Source organism: Bufo bufo, chromosome 4, assembly GCF_905171765.1.
Source record: "Bufo bufo chromosome 4, aBufBuf1.1, whole genome shotgun sequence".
Lineage (NCBI taxonomy): Eukaryota > Metazoa > Chordata > Amphibia > Anura > Bufonidae > Bufo > Bufo bufo.
The window spans coordinates 51228779-51253286 of NC_053392.1; the positions used below are offsets into that span (position 1 = coordinate 51228779).

At 44.2% G+C, this 24508-nt stretch overlaps 1 protein-coding gene across 1 annotated transcript in view; it reads left to right on the forward strand.

Moving 5' to 3' along the window:
• The window catches only part of LOC120998974 (cysteine-rich secretory protein 2-like), a 37686-nt gene extending 30951 nt beyond the window's left edge, over positions 1 to 6735 (forward strand). Inside the window, exon 5 of the mRNA XM_040429850.1 lies at positions 6637 to 6735. Coding sequence (XP_040285784.1) covers positions 6637 to 6735 — 99 coding nt within the window. The remainder of the gene's footprint in view (positions 1 to 6636) is intronic.
• Positions 6736 to 24508: the final 17773 nt, after the last annotated feature.

The window sequence follows — 24508 nt, forward strand, 5'->3', positions numbered from 1 at the left end:
TACTACTAGTAATACTATTACCACTAATATCACTACTACTGCTGCTGCTACTACTACTACTACCACTTCTACTACTAATATTACTACTACTACCTCTACCACTAGTGTTGAGCGCGAATATTCGAAAATCAAATTTTTTTCGCGAATATCGGCACTTCGCTAATTCGCGAATATTTCGAATATAGTGATATAAATTCGATATTTCGAATATTCTTTTTTTTTTTTTTTTATTGTTATATTTTTTTCTTTGACACTTCCCTAAAGTTGTTCTTACCTGTCCTTCGGATTCCTGGCTTCCTGACTGCTCCAGTCAGTGCCCGTTGCCGCTTCTGCAGACTTCTGTGCTCATGGAGCGTCCCATCACCATGGGAACGTCTCCATATACTAGAATGTACTGTCGGATTTGAGAATTACGTTGAAATCGCAATTCGATTATTTCAAGTTATAATAATCGAATTTCGATTTTAACTTAGCACTGCTATATTCCATATGCCTAATATGGAATATAGCAGTGCTAAGCTAAAATCGAAATTCGATTATTATAACTTGAATTAATCGCATTGCTATTTCAATAGGAGAGTAGCCTTTAAGTTAAAATCGCAATACACGATTATTTAAATCGCATATTAATCGCAATAACAAGAATAATGACGAATATTCGATTTCGACGAATATAAAACGAATATTCTATCAAATATTCGCGAATTTCATCGAAATCGAATATGGCACCTGCCGCTTATCACTATCTACCACCACTACTACTACTACCACCACCACTACTACTACAACTACCACTACTACAATAACCACCACTAATACTACTACTACCACCACCATTACTACTACTATCTTTAGTACAACTACTTTTACTGCTACTAATACTACTACTTCTACTACTTATATTACTACTACTACCACTACTACTGCCTTCATTACTACCACTACTATCACAACCAATACTACTACTGCCACTATTACAGCTACTACCACCAATATCACTACTACTACAACTTCTAATACCACCACCACTACTACCACTAACACCATTACTACTACCACTGTTACTACTACTAATTTTACTAATACTACTACTATAACACTACAACCACTGCTGCTGATACTAATACTATTACTACTTCTACCACCACTGCCACTACTACTACCATACTACCACTACTATTACTTCCTCTATCACTACTTCCACTACTAGTACTATTACCATGACAACCAATTCTACTACCATTACAAATACTACTATAAAATTACTACAAGCACTTCTACTACTACTACTACTACTACTACTACTACTACTACTACTAATACTACTACTACTACTACTAATAATAATAATAATAATAATGCCACTATCACCACTATTACTACTACCCCTACAAGTACTACTACTACTACAACTACTACCACTATTATTGCTACCACTACTTAAACCACTACTAATACTAGTAGTACTACTAAAACCACTACTAATACTAGTAGTACTACTAAAACTACTTTTACCACTACTACTACTACTACTAAAACCAACACAACCACTACTACTACCACTGATACCGCTACTACTACTACCACAACTTCTACTACCACCACTTCTACTACTATTACTACAGCAACCATTACTACTACTATCACTAATAAAACTTCTACTACTACTGCTACTACTACTACTACTACTACTACCACCATTGCCACTACTACTACCAATAAAACTACTGTCACTAATACTACTAACACTACTCTTACTACTACTACTACTTCTGCCACTACTACTACCACAACTACTAATACTGCTACTACCACTGACACTACTACTACTACCACTACTAATAATACTACTATTTCCACTACTACTACCCATACCGCTACTACGACTATTACTACTACCACAACCATTACCACTATTACTGCTACCACTACTAAAACCTCCACTACTACTACTACCACTACCACTACCACTTTTACTACCACCATTACTACTTCTAAAACCCAAGCACTACTACTATCACTACCAAAACTACTACTACTACTACTACAACCACTACCAATGCAACTACCACTACCACTACCAACACTACTACTTCAGCTAATACTATCACTACTACCACCACCACAACTAATACACCTACCACTACTACCACTTCAACTTTAACTACTACTATTACTACCACTACTACTACTACCACCACCACTACTGCTATTAATGCAAGTACTACTATCACTACTACTAATACTACCACCACTATTACTACCACCACCACCACTACTACCACCAACATTACTACAGCTACTACCACTGATACCACTACTACTAGTAGTACTACTACCACCACCACAATTTCTACAATTACTATTACCTCCACCACTACTACCCCCACTCAAACTACTACTACCAACACTACTACCACTTTTACTACTACTACCATTGCTAATACTACTACCACTACTACCACTACTACTACTACTAAAACTACCACTACTACTACAACTACTACCACTACTACTTCCACTACTACAACTAAAACTACTACTATCACTGCCACTACTAGTACTTTTACTACTACTATTACCACTGCTGCTATTGGAATTACTTCTACTACCACTACAACTACTATTACTACTGCAGCAACAACTACTACTAACACCACTTCTACTACTTCTGCCTCTGCTTATACTTCCACTACTATTACTACTACTATTTACTACTTCTACTACTACTATTACTATAACTACCACTACTATTACTACTACTACTACTACTACTACTACTACCACCACCACTACTATTACTACTACTACTACTACCACCACCACCACAACCACCATTACTACTACTTCTACTACTTCTACTACTACTACTACTACTATTACTACCACCACTACTACTACTATTTCTACTATCACCCTCATTACTACTACTAATACTACCACTGATTCCACTTCTACTACTAGTGTTACTATTAACACTACTACTACCAGCAATATAACCACTTCGACAACTACCACTACTACTACTACAACTATTACTACTAATACTACTTCTATTACCACAACTAACTACTACTACTACTACAACTACTACTGCTGCTATCACCACCACTACCACCACCACCAACATTACTACTGTACTACTACTATTACAATTACTACTACTACTGCCACTATTACCTCCACTACTATTTATATTACCACTGCTACTATTACTGCCATTACTACTACTAATACCACCACCTCTACTACTACAACTACTACTTCCACCAACACTACTACCAATACTACTACTAATACCACTGCTACTACTACTATTTTAACTACTACAACTACTAACACTACAACCACTGCCACTATTACTACTACTATCACCACCACTGCCACTACTACTACAAAACTACTACTACTACCTCTACTATTACTACTAATACTACCACCACTACTACTAATACAACTACCACCATTACTACTACTACCATTACAACTATTACCACTACTACTACTACCACCACCACCATTACCATCACTACTACTTCCACCACTACCACTATTATTGCTACCACTACTACTACATACACCAGCACTACTACTACTACTACTACTACCACTGGTACCACTACTACTAACACTACTACTAGTATTACTAATACTACTACCACCGCCACCACTACCACCACTCATACTACTACTACTACCACTACTACTACTACTACTACCACCACTACAAAAACTACCACTACTATTACTACTTCTACTACTGCTAGTACTTCTACTACCACTACTACTACTGCTATTACCACTTCTAACTACTACTTCTACTACTTCTACCACCACCACCACTACTACCACTACTACTATCACCCCCACTACTACTACTACTACTACGACCACCTCTACACTACTACTTGTACCACTGATACCACTACCACTTACTAGTATTATTAATATTACTAATACCACTACCACCAATACTACTACCTCTGCTACCACTCCTACTGCCACCACTACTACTATAACTACTACAACTACCACTACTACCATTACCACCACTGCCACTACTACTACTACTATGACGATTAACTACTAGTATTATTACTACAGCTACTACTACTACCATTCATCATACTACTACCTCCACCACCACCACTTCTACCACTTCAAATACCACTACCTCTACTACTACCACTACTACTACTACTACTACTACTACTACCACCACTACTACAACTACCCTTACCACTTTTACAACTACTACTATTACCACTACTTTTTACTATTACTGCTATTACCACTACTAACTACTACTACCATCACCATTACCACCACTACTACTAATTACTTCTACTACTACTACCAATACCACAACTACTACATCTACTGCTACTGCTACTACTACTACTACTACTATTACCACTACAACTGCCATAGTACCACTACCACTACTACCAGTATTACCACCACTACCAGTACTATCATGACTTTTACTATTACTGTTCTATCTGGATCTACTTTGTGAAAGGCTCTGTCCACACTTGCATCTGGCTTCCATGACTCACTGACAGATCCGTTGTACAATGGGCACCAGCAGCGCCTGATGGAACCCATAGAATTCCCCTGGGCTTCTACCGATTTGCATCCTTTTTCATGTCATGTCAAGAGGAGAATAGAACTGCCTGCAGTTGTCACCTAATCTTCATGTACTACATGACTGCTGCTGTATACACAGGATACAGTACATAATTGTCCTGCCTCTGACTGCAGTATTTTTAATATCCACTCGTTGGTTGCTTTTGGATTTTCGTCTATACAGATGTAGCAATTATTAACTTGACGCTTATAAGGTGATAAACACACAGTTGTAGCAAAGGACTTTTTCAATTGCTTTTGTTACGTTAAAGGTATATCCTATATTTTTCAAACCAGCACCAGGGTCTGAATACAATTGTAATTGCAACTAATTGAAAATTTTGTATAACCACTTTTTATTTATTTTCTTTATTTTTTTACAATAAAATATATCTGTACACAGTCACCTGGTTCTTTTCCTTATTGCTCTGTCCACCTTGATAACATGGCTCAGGTGGTAATACATTCTTAGTTCCATCCTTCAACTGCCACCAGCCATGTCTACAGTTAGAAGCTGCGACAGTTAAAAGGAGAGAGCAACTGCAGACAGGATACACCCGTGATCAGTGATAAGGAAAAAGTTGCAACAGAAAGGACCTTGCCCCTTGAGCCGTGATAGAAAAAGAGTTGCAGCAGAATGGACCTACCCATGAGTTGTGATAGGGAGGGAGCTGCTGTAGAATGGACATGCCTCCTGGGCTGTGTTAGGGAGACAGCTGCAGCAGAAAGGACATGCCTCCTGACCTGTGATAGGGAGAAAGCTGTAGGTGAAAGAAGATATACCCCTGAGCTGTGATAGGGAGAGAACTTCAGCAGAAAAGACATATCTCTCTGAGCTGTAATAGAGCGCTAAAGCTGAAAGGACAAACCCCAGAGCTGGCAGCTATAAATAAATATAACAGAGCAACTGGAGCAATGAGTTGGGAGATCTCTGGATCCATGTGACCAATGGGCTGGTTCTAGCTTTCTTAGAAAAAGATTGTCATGTACTGTATGATGTCAGATTTTCATAATATACATTAATCATGGTCCAAAAACACACTTGGAAACCCAGCTTTTAATCCAAATTAAAACCAGAATTTGCAAGCATATTTCAGATGTTCCCCACCATGAGAGCCGCAACGTGTCTGCGGTCAGTCTGCACTTTGCGGTTATGCATGGTCGGAATACGTCTGGACTTAGGGCACAGGACATAGAAAGTGTTACAATACCTGCAAAGAGGAGGAGATCATAAGAGAAAATTACTGAATAGGGAGGCATATTGGATGTTCCAACTAGCAACCTGTCATCCAACTGGTCTCAATAAGAGACATGATTTAATATTGCAATATTAATGGAGTTTATTTTTTTTTTGAAGTTTTAATAAGATTTTATTCAGCACAATCACTATTTTATATCTGTGCACATATGTCCTTTTGATTGCCTGTCTTGCTCCAACCATGTGACCTGCTAATTGCGGGGCCAGGTGGTGGGAGAGCATATATAGTGCATTCACTGAGTGTATAGTATGTCATGATGAAGGACCCAGAATAGAGGTGGTCTGAAAAGCGTAACTACTACATTTCCTGTAACAGAGGTTTTTAAACCGTTGAAATAAAGTTTCCCTGCTTTTGGATTAAGAGCTTGATTTCTGGTTTTTGGACTATCGTTTGAACAGCCAAATCCAGAGGCTCTTGTCCGTGCTCTGCATAGCAGGAAGCAGGTGAGAGCTGCTTTTTTCACCATTCCACTATTCATTAATCATGGCATAACCCCTTTAAGTGTCATTTTAAAGTTTGCTGCAACAGTGTATATAATGCATTGTCAAGTTAATGTTTGCTACATCTGTATTTCAAAATATGGTAAAGGAGAGCACCATCCTTGGTGATATTTCCAAGACCTGGACCCTCAAGATGAGCCAACAGACAAATCAGTGCTGTAGATCTACTTCTGTTCTTTTGATTATGCGTTTGTGTGTCTGTTTACTTTGCATTCTAATAAGCTCCTTTCTTTCCTCATTTCTTTCAGCTCGTCTGGTACAGAACCTATAAAATGGGTTGTGCACTAGCTTATTGTCCCAAGCAGGAAATGATTTACTATTATGTTTGCCAATACTGCCCTGCGTAAGTAAATTGCAGTAGTAGTCATTTCATAAATTCTAATCTATTGATATCTGTAGATGCATTGTTTAGCTAACAGAGCAATCTAAGTCTAAGCCAGAGGTGTAATGTGAAGCTCCTGGTCTGAAATAAAAAATTTGTTAAAGGGCCCCCCACCTACCATACGCCTCTTATAATACTAGAGTCATTGTATTTTTCTCCTTTAGTTAACAGGAACTGGTTGTGACTGCCATCCTATGGTTCTTCTGAATGAAGTAACAAATTGCTAAGGTTTTTTTTCACTGCAAAAATGTTCTCCTGAATGGAAACCTAATGGATACTATTTTAGTCAATGAGGTCTGTTAGGCTCCGTTTGCTTTAGCTATGTGCCGAATCTGGCACTTCTGTTATTATCATTCTTCTGCTCCTATAGCAGGGCAGAAGAATGTAAAAACAGAATGCAGATGTGAAAACATCTTTACTAGTCACAAAGGGCAGCAAAGCTCCAGATCCTCCTTCGGATGAGTGTCCCTCAGAAGTGTTGGCCTCAGTGTCAGCTTCCTTCTCCAGGGAGATCCCTATGTTGGTCTCTACAGCCAACCAGACTTCTTTAAAAGATCCTCCAGTTCTCTCAGAGCAAAGCGTCTTTATTTCAGTAACCCCCTAGGATGCTGGCTGCAACATTAGCTTTTTTGTTTTAAATTGTGAGGAAGTTAAAAAATTTACAGAGTACCACAAAAACGTGCACTAGGATGCATTCTTTGGCAATCTATCTCTGTAAGAGATGGGGCCCCAATGAATCAATCCCCATTCCTCAGAGCCAGAAGGCCCTGCAAGAGTCAAGGAACAGTGGCCATCCGAAGCCAAGCTAAAGCCAGTCTAACACTGGCTTCCACGCCCAGGTGTTGGCCAAGAGCGTCAGCCGAGGTTCGGCACTTCCCTATAGAAGGAAGCCAGGTGGTTGGCATGGGGGTGAGGACCCTGATAGCCACACATAACCCTCCTATACCTCAAGGGGATGCCCTTAAAGACACACACAAAAGTCCTAGTGACAAACAAAGGTGGAATGTAAATGCACAGTAAAACGCAAAAAATAAATAAGTGAATTTGTGCCATGAGGGCCTGGACATTCGGACGGAATTCTAAAAATTCCTCATCTTGCCTAGACGTAAGGCCTAGACATGGAGAGGTGAGTGTGCTCAAAATGTGAGAAAGTAAAATACGTGCAAATGTGTCATCACTCAATGGGCCCCCACCCCCAGTGAGTTCAGGCACTCCAGGGTCAGCACTCCTGAGGCACTTTCTGCACCTTTGACTTTCAAATAACTTGACCGATGGCTGCGTTCTGGAGGGTTTATGTTACCTACAGGTAGCCATCAGCTAACTTGCTCTATGTGTAGATCCATTCCATCTCAGTGGTCCCACAACAAACCGCTGATAACCTATAGTACAATTGATCTTAGCCAAAAAGCCACAGCATCAGCTCCACTAAGGTCTACCTTCAGATTTTTAGAAGATACTTATCACATCTCTAGTTAACGTCCTTAAATCACTGAGGGGTGATGAGCATCTTCTGCAGTTTTTAGTTGTTCCTCAGCAAAGAAAGTTGCATTCATCAATCAGGGGACCACATATGCTGTGCAGCCCAGAAAATGTACAGCATCCCTAAAGTCCACTATTTGTGGGAGGTCATCAGGAGGGTCATAACATTACTCAGCAAGGTTGTAGACAGACAGGCTTAATAGATTCAATTCAATCTCCCCCTGCGGAGATATTGTCATTACATAGGGAATGCAAGTAATAGCTAGAACAGACATGTCAGGAGAGGGGACAGACTCTCTTTAAATTCTTCAGGATGTTCATTAACTGGGCTGATTTTTTTCGAGTGAATAGTATATGAGATAATGGGAGGGTGGGGGCGTAATGTGCTCACCATATTAAAAGTGGTATATTGAGTTGAGTGTAATGTACTGTATGATACTAACTACTTTCCTTTTTCCTGACAGAGGAAATCATAAAAATACGTTACATATTCCATATAAAGCCGGAGATCATTGTGCCGATTGTAAAGACCACTGCCACAATGGCCTGTGTAGTAAGTCATTCTTATTGATTTTTTTGGGGGGTATAAATAGGGAAAAAAGCTACAGAAACAGCATTTACTAATGATGGATAAAAGGAGGATTCAGTGCTGGCTGTATAAATCTGTATTCAGTGAGCAGACAGCAAAAATTGTATAACTTCAAGGGATTGTCCCTTTATGACTTAAATGGGTTTTCTCATTAACACAATCCATGTCCATGAATGTCATAAAGCCCCCACCCCCCTCCTGCTAAACTGTATATTTAGGAGTCAGAAACAGCAGCTCTCACTCTATAGGACTCACAATGTAACAGTGCCAGCAGCCTGCAATGACAGTTTGTCTGGATAGTACCAGTTAGCAGTGTGTTACTGGACAGTTTTCTTCTATCCAATGAGTGCTGCCAGTGTCAGACTGTTATATATATCTGCCAGACCCCAACTGGTTATATATATCTGGACCTTCATTGCAAACTGCTAGCAATTCATTCATAAATTCTGTCAGGAATAATGGACCAATGGTACAACATTAAGTCATAAGAATAGATGCCTCAGAATTGTTATTACATAGGGAATGCAAGCAGTTACTAAACCAAACATCTCAGAAGAGGGTGAGGGTCCTCTTTGAATGCAGTTGACATTTTAAACATATTTTTTTACCATTTATTTTTAAATTTGTCTCCCAAATGCAAAGTTGATCAACTTTCTAAATAGTCTAAATTAAAAGTTTCTAAATGATTTGTTGTAGAATATGAGCCATTCCTCCACCTAGCTGGCTGTTCTGCTGATCTGAAATACACATTGCTACATGCTGTGGAGACTGTCTCTGCTCTCCCCTCCCATCTCTCAGTATTAAAATACATTTAAATTTTCATTGAGTACAGATCACATAGGGAGGAAAGCATAAACAGCAGACGGAATGAATCACACACAGACTTTGTTTCTTCTAAAATAGAAAGAATAGTACCCAAAATAGACTAAGCAAGGGAAGGAGGAAAGCATAGACCTTATAGTGTGTCTGTCAGCACAAGAGAGAGGGCATCCCTTATAAACTGTTAAAGAAAAATAGTAGTAAAGGAACAAAGCTGTACTGATAGATAAAAGCTAGTAACGGAAGAAGCATCCTATATGCACTGAGCTCATATCCAGCATGAATTACTAGAAGAACACAACAACAGGAGAAAAGTCTGAAACTAGAAGCTGGTTCTAAAATGAATGGAGGAATGACGATTTATTTAATTTCTGTGTCAAAGTTGTTTATAGCTTGTAAAAATCTCTAAGGATATTTACATTAAAAAAAAAAGTAAAATGAAGTTTCAAAAGTAGAATTTCAAAAAAAAAATGCTGTAGGCTTCTCACTTGAGGGTAGAGTGGGAGGAAAATTGAATCACTGCAGTTCTTTAATCCCTCTTGGTATCGAGAGATAGGTTTGAGACAGACAGATACTGGAGAAAGAAAGAGAAAGAAAAGAAAGAAAGAAAGAAAGCTATCTTGCTCAACAGGGAATGATAAGCTGTGTGTGCTTCTGTAATGGACACATGCTAGCTAATAAAGTCCTGTGATCACGGCAGCCTCAGCACTGATTCAAGCAGGCAGTGTCTTTCAACACAGTTTGTGTGTGGAGGAGATAAATATAACGTGAGATTGTAGACCTGTATATACTGTGACTATGAATGGGATGCACCTCCACTATATGTTCCGCTGTATCTGCACTATAGCAATCAATAATAACAATACTGTGCCCACATTGCTGAGAAAGATTATTTCTTATTATATACAAATGAGCCTCTAGGAGCGAAGGGGGCATTATCGTTACTACTAGAGGCTGTGCTCTTTCTGCAACTGCACTGCCTTCCCCACTTTCTAAATTGAGACTTTCCATGAGGATCTCAGAGCACTGTAAACTTACCCCGACCTGGGTCTATTTTAGCTGGAAAAATATAATTTCATACAATGTAGCAACTGTTTTGGTTCATTTCAGCAAATCCCTGTATATATTGTGATGACTTTGAAGAATGCAAAGATTACAAGGAGTTGTGCAATTCGTCGGAGGAAGACATACCTAAGGAGTTTAGGATTCATAATATCTGTAAGGAGACTTGTAGATGCCTCACAGAGATCCATTAATCACCATAATGTCAGGCAGATCAACTAACATATCATATACCAATAGATGAATATTTGCAGACCTTATTTACCCATATTTGCATAGGGACACAATTGTTAAAAATAAAGAAGAATAAAAGTCTGTTTCTGCTTTATTGAGTTATTAGAATATTATTTGATTTACAATGCTACTGTATCTATCTCATATCTATCTTTATATCCATTATCTATCTACTGTATCTATCTCATATCTATCTATCTATCTATCTATCTATCTATCTATCTATCTATCTATCTATCTATCTATCTATCTATCTATCTATCTATCTACAGTATCTATCTATCTATCTATCAACAGCATCTATCTATCTCTCGCATACAGTATATCTATCTATCTATCTATCTATCTATCTATCTATCTATCTACAATTGAGACCATAAGTTTACATACACTTTATAAAAATAAACATATGCATGTTTTTCTCAATATCTGACATGAAATCAGAATAAACCTTTCCTGTTTTTGGTCAATTAGGATTACCATAATTATTATTTGCCAAATGCCAGAATAATGAGAGAGAGAATGTTTTAAGGCATTTTTATTAGTGTTGATCGAGCACCAAAGTGCTCGGGTGCTCGAGTAGAACACCTCGGGATGCTCGGGTGCTCTACCAAGCACCCGAGCACAATGGAAGTCAATGGGAGAACCCGAGCATTAAATCAGGTACCCTCTGCTCTGAAGAGGAGAGGGTGTCTGGCTCACTGGAAAATGTCAGAAATTGATGGAAACACCACTGAAATGGTTCGGGAAGGTTGTCTGGATGCATCTTGGACTCCTAGTTCGCTGCTGGGAACGATGTTGTCCGAGTAGTATGCCACTTTTACAGACTGACAATAATACGCACCAAACCGAAGATAAAATCGATTTTACAGGAAAATTTAATTGTATATAAAGTGCAAGTGCTGCCAAAAATTACAAGGAAGAGGCACTCTGACACAACCTGTATATCACATAAAGGAGGGCCTCATTCACATTGTGGTACAATTGTTCAGGTAGTGGGACTCCTACACTCATAAAGCCTATGCACTAAGTGAAAGGGCTGCCAAAAATTACAAGGAACCGGCATTCCAATTGACACACCCTTGAAAAATTATGATTGATGGCCTGCTGGTGACCATCAAAAACATTAGGAGCAAGGGCCTGCTTTTGACCCTGTAAAACATTAGGAGCGAGGGCCTGCTGCTGATATCACCATCTTAAAAAAATTGTGGGCGAGGGCCTGCTGCCGAGCTGACCATCTAAAAAATTTTGTGGGCGAGGGCTGGCTGCCGAGCTGACCACATAAAAATTTTGTGGATGAGGGCCTGCTGCCAAGCTGAGCATTTAAAAAAAAATTGTGGATGAGGGCCTGCTGCCAAGCTGCCCATTTAAAAAATGTTGTGGACGAGGGATTGCTGCTGAGTAGGGTTGAGCGAACCCGAACTGTAAAGTTCAGGTTCGTACCGAATTTTAGAATTTTTGGACCCCGGACCCGAACCCGAACATTTCAGTAAAAGTTCAGGTTCGGTGTTCGTCGATTTCTCTGCGCTTTTTGAAAGGCTGCAGAGCAGCCAATTAACAAGCGTTTAACTGTCTGACCGTAGAAGCCATCACAGCCAAGCCTACTAATGGCATGGCTGTGATTGGCCAGAGCAGCATGTGACCCAGGCTCTATAAAAGCTTGAGTCACATAGCGCTGCACGTCACTCTGCTGTTACAAGTGTAGGGAGAGGATACTGCTGGACTGGTGATTTCAGGGAGAGAATAAGAGTGAATCTAACTCAGCGATCTACATACAAATAGTTGTTTGGGTGCAGGGCACAATCTTTTTACCCTGCCCTGAGCCCATTGACCAAAAAAATATAACTTTTATCCGCCTGTTAGTTATGTGGGCGGCAGGGGCGGCAGGGGCGGCATTTTATGCAAGCTCAGTGCACCAACACTGCATCTGAGCTTTTGGGACATTAAAAAATCACAATTTTTTGGGCAATATACAACATCTGGATTAGTCAGTGTACAATTTAAGCTAGAAATACAGCCATCATTTTCTGGGGTTTAAAACACACTTTTTTTTGCCAAAAAACAGTATTGTCCTGTACTGCAAGTGTTAAATTCAAGTTTAATATATACAACTTTCATATTCTGTTACCAAAAAAACACTTTTTGGGCAATATACAACATCTGGATTAGTCAGTGTGCAATTTAAGCTAGAAATACACCCATCATTTTCTGGGGTTTTAAAAACACACTTTTTTGCCAAAAACCACTATTTTCAGGCCTTGCAGCATCAGCACGTGTGAAATTACAGGCTTATATACCGCTGCCATATTGAGTTATTAAACAAACACCCGTTTGGGCAAAAAAAGTTTATTTGGCAGCCTTTGCTGCATATGTCATTGTGAGATACACCCTTAATACATTTGGGTTAGATTCATAGATTTGAAATATCGCCATTTGGTGCACCAATATTGAATTCAGGCCTACAGTGGTTCAGGCCGTGTGAAATACTCCCTTTACATACAGGGGCTTGATTCAGGCATTTGAAATACAGCCATTTTGGGCAAAGAAATCTTTAATTCAGGCCTACACTGGTTCAGGCCATGTGAGATACACCATTTACATTTACAGCCATTTTGGGCAAAGAAATCTTTAATTCAAGCCTACACTGGTTCAGGCTGTGTGAGATACACCCTTTACATACAGGGGTTTGATTCAGGCATTTGAAATACAGCCTATTTTGGGCAAATAAATCTTTAATTCAGGCCTACACTGGTTCAGGCCGTGTGAGATACACCCTTTACATACAGGGGTTTGATTCAGGCATTTGAAATACAGCCATTTTGGGCAAAGAAATCTTTAATTCAGGCCTACACTGGTTCAGTCCCTGTGAGATACACCCTTTACATACAGGTGCTTGATTCAGGAATTTGAAAAACAGCCATTTTGGGCAAAGAAATCTTTAATTCAGGCCTACACTGGTTCAGGCCGTGTGAGATACACCCTTTACATACAGGGGTTTGATTCAGGCATTTGAAATAGAGCCAATTTGGGCAAACAAATCTTTAATTCAGACCTACACTGGTTCAGGCTGTGTGAGATACACCCTTTACATACTGTCGTTCTATTCTACTCTTAATTAAACACCCAATAAGGGCAATATCCTAAATTCGAGAAATATGAGGAGAGCGTCAAATAAGGTACGTGGCCCAGGTCGTGGTGCTGCTGGTGGAGCTCCTGTTGCAGGGAGAGGACCTGGTCGATCTGTGCCAGCTACACACACAAGTGAAAACCCTTCCTCAGGTGCGAGAAGGCGACAGAACCTGCATCGGTATTTGGTCGGGCCTAATGCGGCTCTACGAATGGTGAGGCCTGAACAAGTACAGGCGATAGTAGATTGGGTTGCTGACAGTGGATCCAGTTCATTCACATTGTCTCCCACCCAGTTTCCTGCTGAAAGACCACAGTTGGCACCTGCAGCCGATGTCCATCAGTCTTTCACTTCACCCCTTTGCAAATCAGCCAAGCAGTCTGAGCCCCAAGTCATGAAGCAGTCTCTTCTGCTTTTTGATGACTCTGTTAGCAGGGTTTCCCAGGGCCATCCACCTAGCCCTGGCCCAGAAGTGGAAGAGATTGAGTGCACCGATGCCCAACCACTTATCTTTCAAGATGAGTACATGGGAGGACCATCGCAGCACGTCTCGGATGATGACGAAACACAGGTGCCAACTGCTGGGGCTTTCGAAAGTGTGCAGACCGACAAGGAAGGTAGGGGTGAAGACTGGGTGGAAGATGATGTGGAAGACGATGAGGTCCTCGACCCCACATGGAATCAAGGTCATGCGAGTGACCTATGTAGTTTGGAAAAAGAGGCGGTGGTTGCACAGAGCCACCAGCACAGCAGAAGAGGGAGCAGGGTGTGAGATACACCCTTTACATACAGGGGTCTGATTCAGGCATTTGAAATACAGCCTATTTTGGGCAAAGAAATCTTTAATTCAGGCCTACAGTGGTTCAGGCCGTGTGAGATACATCCTTTACATACAGGGGCTTGATTCAGGCATTTGAAATACAGCCATTTTGGGCAAAGAAATCTTTAATTCAGGCCTACACTGGTTCAGGCCGTGTGAGATACATCCTTTACATACAGGGGCTTGATTCAGGCATTTGAAATACAGCCATTTTGGGCAAAGAAATCTTTAATTCAGGCCTACACTGGTTCAAGCCGTGTGAGATACACCCTTTACATACAGGGGTTTGATTCAGGCATTTGAAATACAGCCATTTTGGGCAAAGAAATCTTTAATTCAGACCTATACTGGTTCAGGCCGTGTGAGATACACCCTTTACATACAGGGGTTTGATTCAGGCATTTGAAATACAGCCATTTTGGGCAAAGAAATCTTTAATTCAGGCCTACACTGGTTTAGGCCCTGTGAGATACACCCTTTACATACAGGTGCTTGATTCAGGAATTTGAAAAACAGCCATTTTGGGCATAGAAATCTTTAATTCAGGCCTACACTGGTTCAGGCCGTGTGAGATACACCTTTTACATACAGGGGTTTGATTCAGGCATTTTAAATACTGCCAATTTGGGCAAACAAATCTTTAATTCAGACCTACACTGGTTCAGGCCGTGTGAGATACACCCTTTACATACTGTTGTTCTATTCTACTCTTAATTAAACACCCATTTAGGGCAATATCCTAAATTCAAGAAATATGAGGAGAGCGTCAAATAAGGTACGTGGCCCAGATCGTGGTGCTGCTGTGGAGCTCCTGTTGCAGGGAGAGGACCTGGTCGATCTGTGCCAGCTACACGCACAAGTGAAAATCCTTCCTCAGGTGCGAGAAGGCGACAGAACCTGCATCGGTATTTGGTCGGGCCTAATGCGGCTCTACGAATGGTGAGGCCTGAACAAGTACAGGCGATAGTAGATTGGGTTGCTGACAGTGGATCCAGTTCATTCACATTGTCTCCCACCCAGTCTCCTGCTGAAAGACCACAGTTGGCACCTGCAGCCGATGTCCATCAGTCTTTCACTTCACCCCTTTGCAAATCAGCCAAGCAGTCTGAGCCCCAAGTCATGCAGCAGTCTCTTCTGCTTTTTGATTACTCTGTTAGCAGGGTTTCCCAGGGCCATCCGCCTAGCCCTGCCCCAGAAGTGGAAGAGATTGAGTGCACCGATGCCCAACCACTTATCTTTCAAGATGAGTACATGGGAGGACCATCGCAGCACGTCTCGGATGATGACGAAACACAGGTGCCAACTGCTGGGGCTTTCGAAAGTGTGCAGACCGACAAGGAAGGCAGGGGTGAAGACTGGGTGGAAGATGATGAGGTCCTCGACCCCACATGGAATCAAGGTCATGCGAGTGACCTATGTAGTTTGGAGGAAGAGGCGGTGGTCGCACAGAGCCACCAGCACAGCAGAAGAGGGAGCAGGGTGCAAAAGCAGAGCGGCTGTCCTCTAGACCAGTGGTCCCCAACCTTTTTTGCACCAAGGACCAGTTTCATGCAAGACAATTTTCCCAGGGACCGGGTGGGGGGGAAGGGGGCGGGGGTTCTGGGGCGGGGCTTAGGGGGTAGGTGGGACTGACTGATTCACATGCATAACAAAACACAAGGTGCATATTAAAATATATAACACTATATAACGACTATATAAACTGACTATGGTCTCTGTTGCACTGGTCTCTGCTGCACTGGTCTCTGCTGCACTGGTCTCTGCTGCACTGTACCGTATTTTTCGCCCTATAAGATGCACCTAGTTTTAGAGGAATACAAGAAGAAAAAAATATTTTTCATTACACCTCAGGTCAGACCAGCAATCAGACCCCCAGTGTTAATCAGTCCTCAGATCAGACCCCCAATGGCTCATATCAACCCCCAAACCTTTAGCCATCTATCAGCCCCCAATGTCAGCCATAAACCCCCCCAATGTCAGCCATAAACCCCCCCAATGTCAGCCATAAACCCCCCCAATGTCAGCCATAAACCCCCCCAATGTCAGCCATAAGCCCCCCAATATCCGCCATAAGCCCCCCATTAGACCCCCAATGTCAGCCATAAGCCCCCCATTAGCCCCTCATGTCAGCCATAAGCCCCCCATTAGCCCCTCATGTCAGCCATAAGCCCCCCATTAGCCCCTCATGTCAGCCATAAGCCCCCCATTAGCACCTCATGTCAGCCATAAGCCCCCATTAGCCCCCCAATGTCAGCCATAAGCCCCCCATTAGCCCCCCAATGTTAGCCATAAGCCCCCCCATTAGCCCCTCATGTCAGCCATAAGCCCCCCATTAGCCCCTCATGTCAGCCATAAGCCCCCCATTAGCCCCTCATGTCAGCCATAAGCCCCCCATTAGCCCCTTATGTCAGCCATAAGTCCCCCATTAGCCCCTCATGTCAGCCATAAGCCCCCCATTAGCCCCTCATATCAGCCATAAGCCGCCCATTAGCCCCTCATGTCTGCCCCATGTCCCCCAGGTCAGCCATCAGCCCCCAGTGCAAATAAAATAAAATAAAAAATAAAAAAACACTTACCTCTCCTGCTCCTGGTCACCATCGCGATCCTCTTCATTCTTAATTCTGCTGTCGGCTGGCTGTGTACAGCGGCGCACAGTGTGAGGTCACAGAGAGACCTCACGCTGTGCGCAGCACTGCACAGCCGATAGCCGAGCCGAGGACCAGGAAGTGGTGAGTACAGATCCTTCACCGCTTCCTGGTCCTTCTGTACTAATGAAGCGCTTCCATAATGAAAGCTCTTCATTAGTACAGCGTTAAAGACTGCCCTGATCGCCGGTCCTGGGCCGCGGCCCGGCGGTTGGGGACCGCTGCTCTAGACAGTACGCCTGCTACTGCCCACCGTAGCAAGGGACCGAGCACACCAAAGACAGCTCCAAGGAGTTCCCTGGCATGGCAGTTCTTCAGACAATGTGCTGACGACAAGACACGAGTGGTTTGCACGCTGTGCAATCAGAGCCTGAAGCGAGGCATAAATGTTCTCAACCTGAGCACAACCTGCATGACCAGGCATTTAAGTGCAAAGCACGAGCTGCAGTGGAGTAGACACCTCAAAAACCAAGAAAGGTCTCTGGCTCCTCATGCTTCCTCTTCTGCTGCAGTTTTAGCCTCTTCATCCACCTCTGAAGTGACAGTGCCACCTGCCACCCCGCAAACAGAGGATCTGCCAGCAACACCAACACCTGGGTCACCAAGCATCTCCACAATGTCCCACGGAAGCGTTCAGCTCTCCATCTCCCAAATGCTGGAGAGGAAGAGGAAGTACCCCACTACCCACCCGCGATCCCTAGCCCTGAATGCCAGCATTTCTAAATTACTGGCCTTTAAAATGCTGTCATTCCATCTGGTGGATACGGATAGTTTTAAAGGCCTTATGGCGGTGGCTGTCCCACAGTAAGTCGTGCCCAGCCGCCACTACTTTTCAAGGCGAGCCATCCCTTCCCTGCACAACCAAGTAGGGGACAAAATCAGGTGTGCACTGCGCAACGCAATCTGTGGCAAGGTGCACCTGACTACGGATACGTGGACCAGTAAGCACGGTCAGGGTGTTATATCTCCATTACTGCACACTGGGTAAATGCAGTGGTGGCTGGGCCTGAGGCGGATAGCAGTTTGGCGCATGTCCTTCTGCAATGAGCAGGACACTGGGTCATTGGGGCTGCTATGCAGTGGGTCAGATTTAGGTGTAACTAAGTTTGTGACGCCAGTTGCAGCTTGCGCAGGTACTGTAGAAGGGCCCTTTAAGATGGTATAGCTCATGTACTAGGTTAGGAATGCCAGAGGGGGATATTGTCTCTGTATTGTGTCAACGGTGTCTCCTACCTTAGTACGGCCGGACTCCTGTATCCTGGCTCACATGCAACAAAATTGAGTGCTGTAAATAGGAGTAATGGAGGAATGATGGAATTCCACACAGAGAATAGGGTCCAACTTGTCTTTACTTGAGGTTATCTTATGCAGCTCTAGATCCATACAGTTATACCTTTTTTGCACCAAGGACCAGTTTCATGCAAGACAATTTTCCCAGGGACCGGGTGGGGGGGAAGGGGGCGGGGGTTCTGGGGCGGGGCTTAGGGGGTAGGTGGGACTGACTGATTCACATGCATAACAAAACACAAGGTGCATATTAAAATATATAACACTATATAACGACTATATAAACTGACTATGGTCTCTGTTGCACTGGTCTCTGCTGCACTGGTCTCTGCTGCACTGGTCTCTGCTGCACTGTACCGTATTTTTCGCCCTATAAGATGCACCTAGTTTTAGAGGAATACAAGAAGAAAAAAATATTTTTCATTACACCTCAGGTCAGACCAGCAATCAGACCCCCAGTGTTAATCAGTCCTCAGATCAGACCCCCAATGGCTCATATCAACCCCCAAACCTTTAGCCATCTATCAGCCCCCAATGTCAGCCATAAACCCCCCCAATGTCAGCCATAAACCCCCCCAATGTCAGCCATAAACCCCCCCAATGTCAGCCATAAACCCCCCCAATGTCAGCCATAAGCCCCCCAATATCCGCCATAAGCCCCCCATTAGACCCCCAATGTCAGCCATAAGCCCCCCATTAGCCCCTCATGTCAGCCATAAGCCCCCCATTAGCCCCTCATGTCAGCCATAAGCCCCCCATTAGCCCCTCATGTCAGCCATAAGCCCCCCATTAGCCCCTCATGTCAGCCATAAGCCCCCATTAGCCCCCCAATGTCAGCCATAAGCCCCCCATTAGCCCCCCAATGTTAGCCATAAGCCCCCCCATTAGCCCCTCATGTCAGCCATAAGCCCCCCATTAGCCCCTCATGTCAGCCATAAGCCCCCCATTAGCCCCTCATGTCAGCCATAAGCCCCCCATTAGCCCCTTATGTCAGCCATAAGTCCCCCATTAGCCCCTCATGTCAGCCATAAGCCCCCCATTAGCCCCCATATCAGCCATAAGCCGCCCATTAGCCCCTCATGTCTGCCCCATGTCCCCCAGGTCAGCCATCAGCCCCCAGTGCAAATAAAATAAAATAAAAAATAAAAAAACACTTACCTCTCCTGCTCCTGGTCACCATCGCGATCCTCTTCATTCTTAATTCTGCTGTCGGCTGGCTGTGTACAGCGGCGCACAGTGTGAGGTCACAGAGAGACCTCACGCTGTGCGCAGCACTGCACAGCCGATAGCCGAGCCGAGGACCAGGAAGTGGTGAGTACAGATCCTTCACCGCTTCCTGGTCCTTCTGTACTAATGAAGCGCTTCCATAATGAAAGCTCTTCATTAGTACAGCGTTAAAGACTGCCCTGATCGCCGGTCCTGGGCCGCGGCCCGGCGGTTGGGGACCGCTGCTCTAGACAGTACGCCTGCTACTGCCCACCGTAGCAAGGGACCGAGCACACCAAAGACAGCTCCAAGGAGTTCCCTGGCATGGCAGTTCTTCAGACAATGTGCTGACGACAAGACACGAGTGGTTTGCACGCTGTGCAATCAGAGCCTGAAGCGAGGCATAAACGTTCTCAACCTGAGCACAACCTGCATGACCAGGCATTTAAGTGCAAAGCACGAGCTGCAGTGGAGTAGACACCTCAAAAACCAAGAAAGGTCTCTGGCTCCTCATGCTTCCTCTTCTGCTGCAGTTTTAGCCTCTTCATCCACCTCTGAAGTGACAGTGCCACCTGCCACCCCGCAAACAGAGGATCTGCCAGCAACACCAACACCTGGGTCACCAAGCATCTCCACAATGTCCCACGGAAGCGTTCAGCTCTCCATCTCCCAAATGCTGGAGAGGAAGAGGAAGTACCCCACTACCCACCCGCGATCCCTAGCCCTGAATGCCAGCATTTCTAAATTACTGGCCTTTAAAATGCTGTCATTCCATCTGGTGGATACGGATAGTTTTAAAGGCCTTATGGCGGTGGCTGTCCCACAGTAAGTCGTGCCCAGCCGCCACTACTTTTCAAGGCGAGCCATCCCTTCCCTGCACAACCAAGTAGGGGACAAAATCAGGTGTGCACTGCGCAACGCAATCTGTGGCAAGGTGCACCTGACTACGGATACGTGGACCAGTAAGCACGGTCAGGGTGTTATATCTCCATTACTGCACACTGGGTAAATGCAGTGGTGGCTGGGCCTGAGGCGGATAGCAGTTTGGCGCATGTCCTTCTGCAATGAGCAGGACACTGGGTCATTGGGGCTGCTATGCAGTGGGTCAGATTTAGGTGTAACTAAGTTTGTGACGCCAGTTGCAGCTTGCGCAGGTACTGTAGAAGGGCCCTTTAAGATGGTATAGCTCATGTACTAGGTTAGGAATGCCAGAGGGGGATATTGTCTCTGTATTGTGTCAACGGTGTCTCCTACCTTAGTACGGCCGGACTCCTGTATCCTGGCTCACATGCAACAAAATTGAGTGCTGTAAATAGGAGTAATGGAGGAATGATGGAATTCCACACAGAGAATAGGGTCCAACTTGTCTTTACTTGAGGTTATCTTATGCAGCTCTAGATCCATACAGTTATACAGCATTAAGTCTAGGGTCCCAGCAGGTATTGGCAATATGTGGCAGGAATCATATTCATATTGTCACGGCTGTATGTGAGCAACAAGAGTATACACAGTAAAAAGAGCTACTGACCGGACCCAAACTAGGGAGGATAAAGGGTGACCCCTGTCAGACCCTCAAAGCTCTCCCTATGCTGCTAAAGCACATGCCCGGATCCAAATGGCGGAACGAGGCATGCCCACGTACCTAAGACTGATGACCACTGTAACCCCTACAATAGTGGAAGGGGCACGGCCACCGGTGCCCTGCTCAGTATATGGAGGGAACCGTGGCCACCTCAGATCCAGTCAGAAAATAACCAGGTACACAACAATGTCTGCACACTTAGCTGAAGGTGCTGTAGCCGCAGAGAAGACGGATCCAAGGACAGCTGGCAATATCCGGAGTGCTTGCTGCAGCAGAACACAGGTCCAGTGAACTGATAGCTACAAGTGAAGATACTCAAGCAACAGCTACAACTGAAATGAGAAATATAATCCACGCCCTACAATAGGAGGAGGGGTGATTTAAAGGCAGGGAAATCAACCGCAGGAGGAACAGCTGGGAGGAAGGAAACAGAAAGTAAAGACTTCATCACAGGGGCGGAGAAACAGAGCAGTGAGAACTCCTCCAAACTCTAGTAGTGACATCATCACAGGGGTGGAGAAACAGAGCTGTGAGAACGTCCCAAAGCTCTGGTAGTGACAGTACTCCCCCTTCCCCTCTACGCGTGGACTCCGGACACCCAGGACCCACCTTCTCAGGATGAGCCCTATGAAATGCCCTGATGAGGCGAGTGGCTTTAATGTCCGACACCGGAACCCACATCCTCTCCTCAGGACCATAACCCTTCCAAAGAACAAGGTACTGAAGAGAACCGCGAGAGTCCACAATTCTGGAAACCTCAAACTCCAGATTGCCATCAACCAAAATCGGAGGAGGAGGCAAAGAGGAGGGTACCGTGGGCTGGACATATGGTTTTAAGAGAGATCTGTGAAATACATTATGTATCTTCCAAACCCGTGGAAGATCAAGACTAGAGTTGAGCGAACACCTGGATGTTCGGGTTCGACGAGTTCGGCCGAACTTTCGAAAAATGTTCGGGTTCGGGATCCGAACTCGACCCGAACTTCATCCCGAACCCGAACCCCATAGAAGTCAATGGGGACCCGAACTTTTGGGCACTAAAAAGGCTGTAAAACACACCCGGAAAGGGCTAGAGGGCTGCAAAAGGCAGCAAAATGTAGTTAAATCCCCTGCAAACAAATGTAGATAGGGAAATGATGAGTTAACATAAAATAAATAAAAATTAAACAATATTAATTGGAGTGAGGTCCCATAGCACAGAATCAGGCTTCAAGTCACCCACCAATGGAGAAGGTCACTTACTATTATTTTGACCACAGCACCCAGACAAAGGAGAGAGGTCCCACAGCAGAGAACCAGGCATCATATCACCCACCACAGGAGTAGGCCACCATTTAGTTACTTTGACCCCTACACCCAGACGGAGGAGAGAGGTTACACAGCAGAGAATCAGGCATTTAGATCACCCACCACAGGAGTAGGCCACCATTGAATCAGACCCCGGCAACCATGTCAGATGGCACAAGCATAAGCTTTATATCAATCAGCACAGGAGAAGGCGACTTTGACAGACTTTGACCCCTACACCCGGACGGAGGAGAGAGGTTTAAAAGCAGAGAATCAGGCATTTAGATCACCCACCACAGGAGTAGGCCCCAATTTAATGGGACCCCGGCAACCATGTCAGATGGCACAACCATCAGCTTCATATCAATCAGCACAGGAGAAGGCGACTTTGAAAGACTTTGACCCCTACACCCAGACGGAGGAGAGAGGTTTCACAGCAGAGAATCAGGCATTTAGATCACCCACCACAGGAGTAGGCCCCCATTGAATCAGACCCTGGCAACCATGTCAGATGGCACAACCATCAGCTTTATATCAATCAGCACAGGAGAAGGCGACTTTGAAAGACTTTGACCCCTACACCCAGATGGAGGAGAGAGGTTTCACAGCAGAGAATCAGGCATCATATCAACCACCACAGGAGAAGCCACCATTTAGTTACTTTGACCCCTGCACCCAGGAAGAGGAGAGAGGCACCACAGCACATATTCTGGCATCATATCAGCCACCACAGGAGAAGCCACCATTGAGTTACTTTGACCCCCGCACCCAGGAAGAGGAGAGAGGCACCACAGCACATATTCTGGCATCATATCAGCCACCACAGGAGAAGCCACCATTGAGTTACTTTGACCCCCGCACCCAGGAAGAGGAGAGAGGCACCACAGCACATATTCTGGCATCATATCAGCCACCACAGGAGAAGCCACCATTGAGTTACTTTGACCCCTGCACCCAGGAAGAGGAGAGAGGCCCCACAGCACATATTCTGGCATCATATCAGCCACCACAGGAGAAGCCACCATTTAGTTACTTTGACCCCTTCACCCAAACAGAGGAGAGAGGTTCCACATCAGAGAATCAGGCATCATATCAACCACCACAGGAGTAGGCCCCAATTTAATGGGACCCCGGCAACCATGTCAGATGGCACAACCATCAGCTTCATATCAATCAGCACAGGAGAAGGCGACTTTGAAAGACTTTGACCCCTACACCCAGACGGAGGAGAGAGGTTTCACAGCAGAGAATCAGGCATTTAGATCACCCACCACAGGAGTAGGCCCCCATTGAATCAGACCCTGGCAACCATGTCAGATGGCACAACCATCAGCTTTATATCAATCAGCACAGGAGAAGGCGACTTTGAAAGACTTTGACCCCTACACCCAGATGGAGGAGAGAGGTTTCACAGCAGAGAATCAGGCATCATATCAACCACCACAGGAGAAGCCACCATTTAGTTACTTTGACCCCTGCACCCAGGAAGAGGAGAGAGGCACCACAGCACATATTCTGGCATCATATCAGCCACCACAGGAGAAGCCACCATTGAGTTACTTTGACCCCCGCACCCAGGAAGAGGAGAGAGGCACCACAGC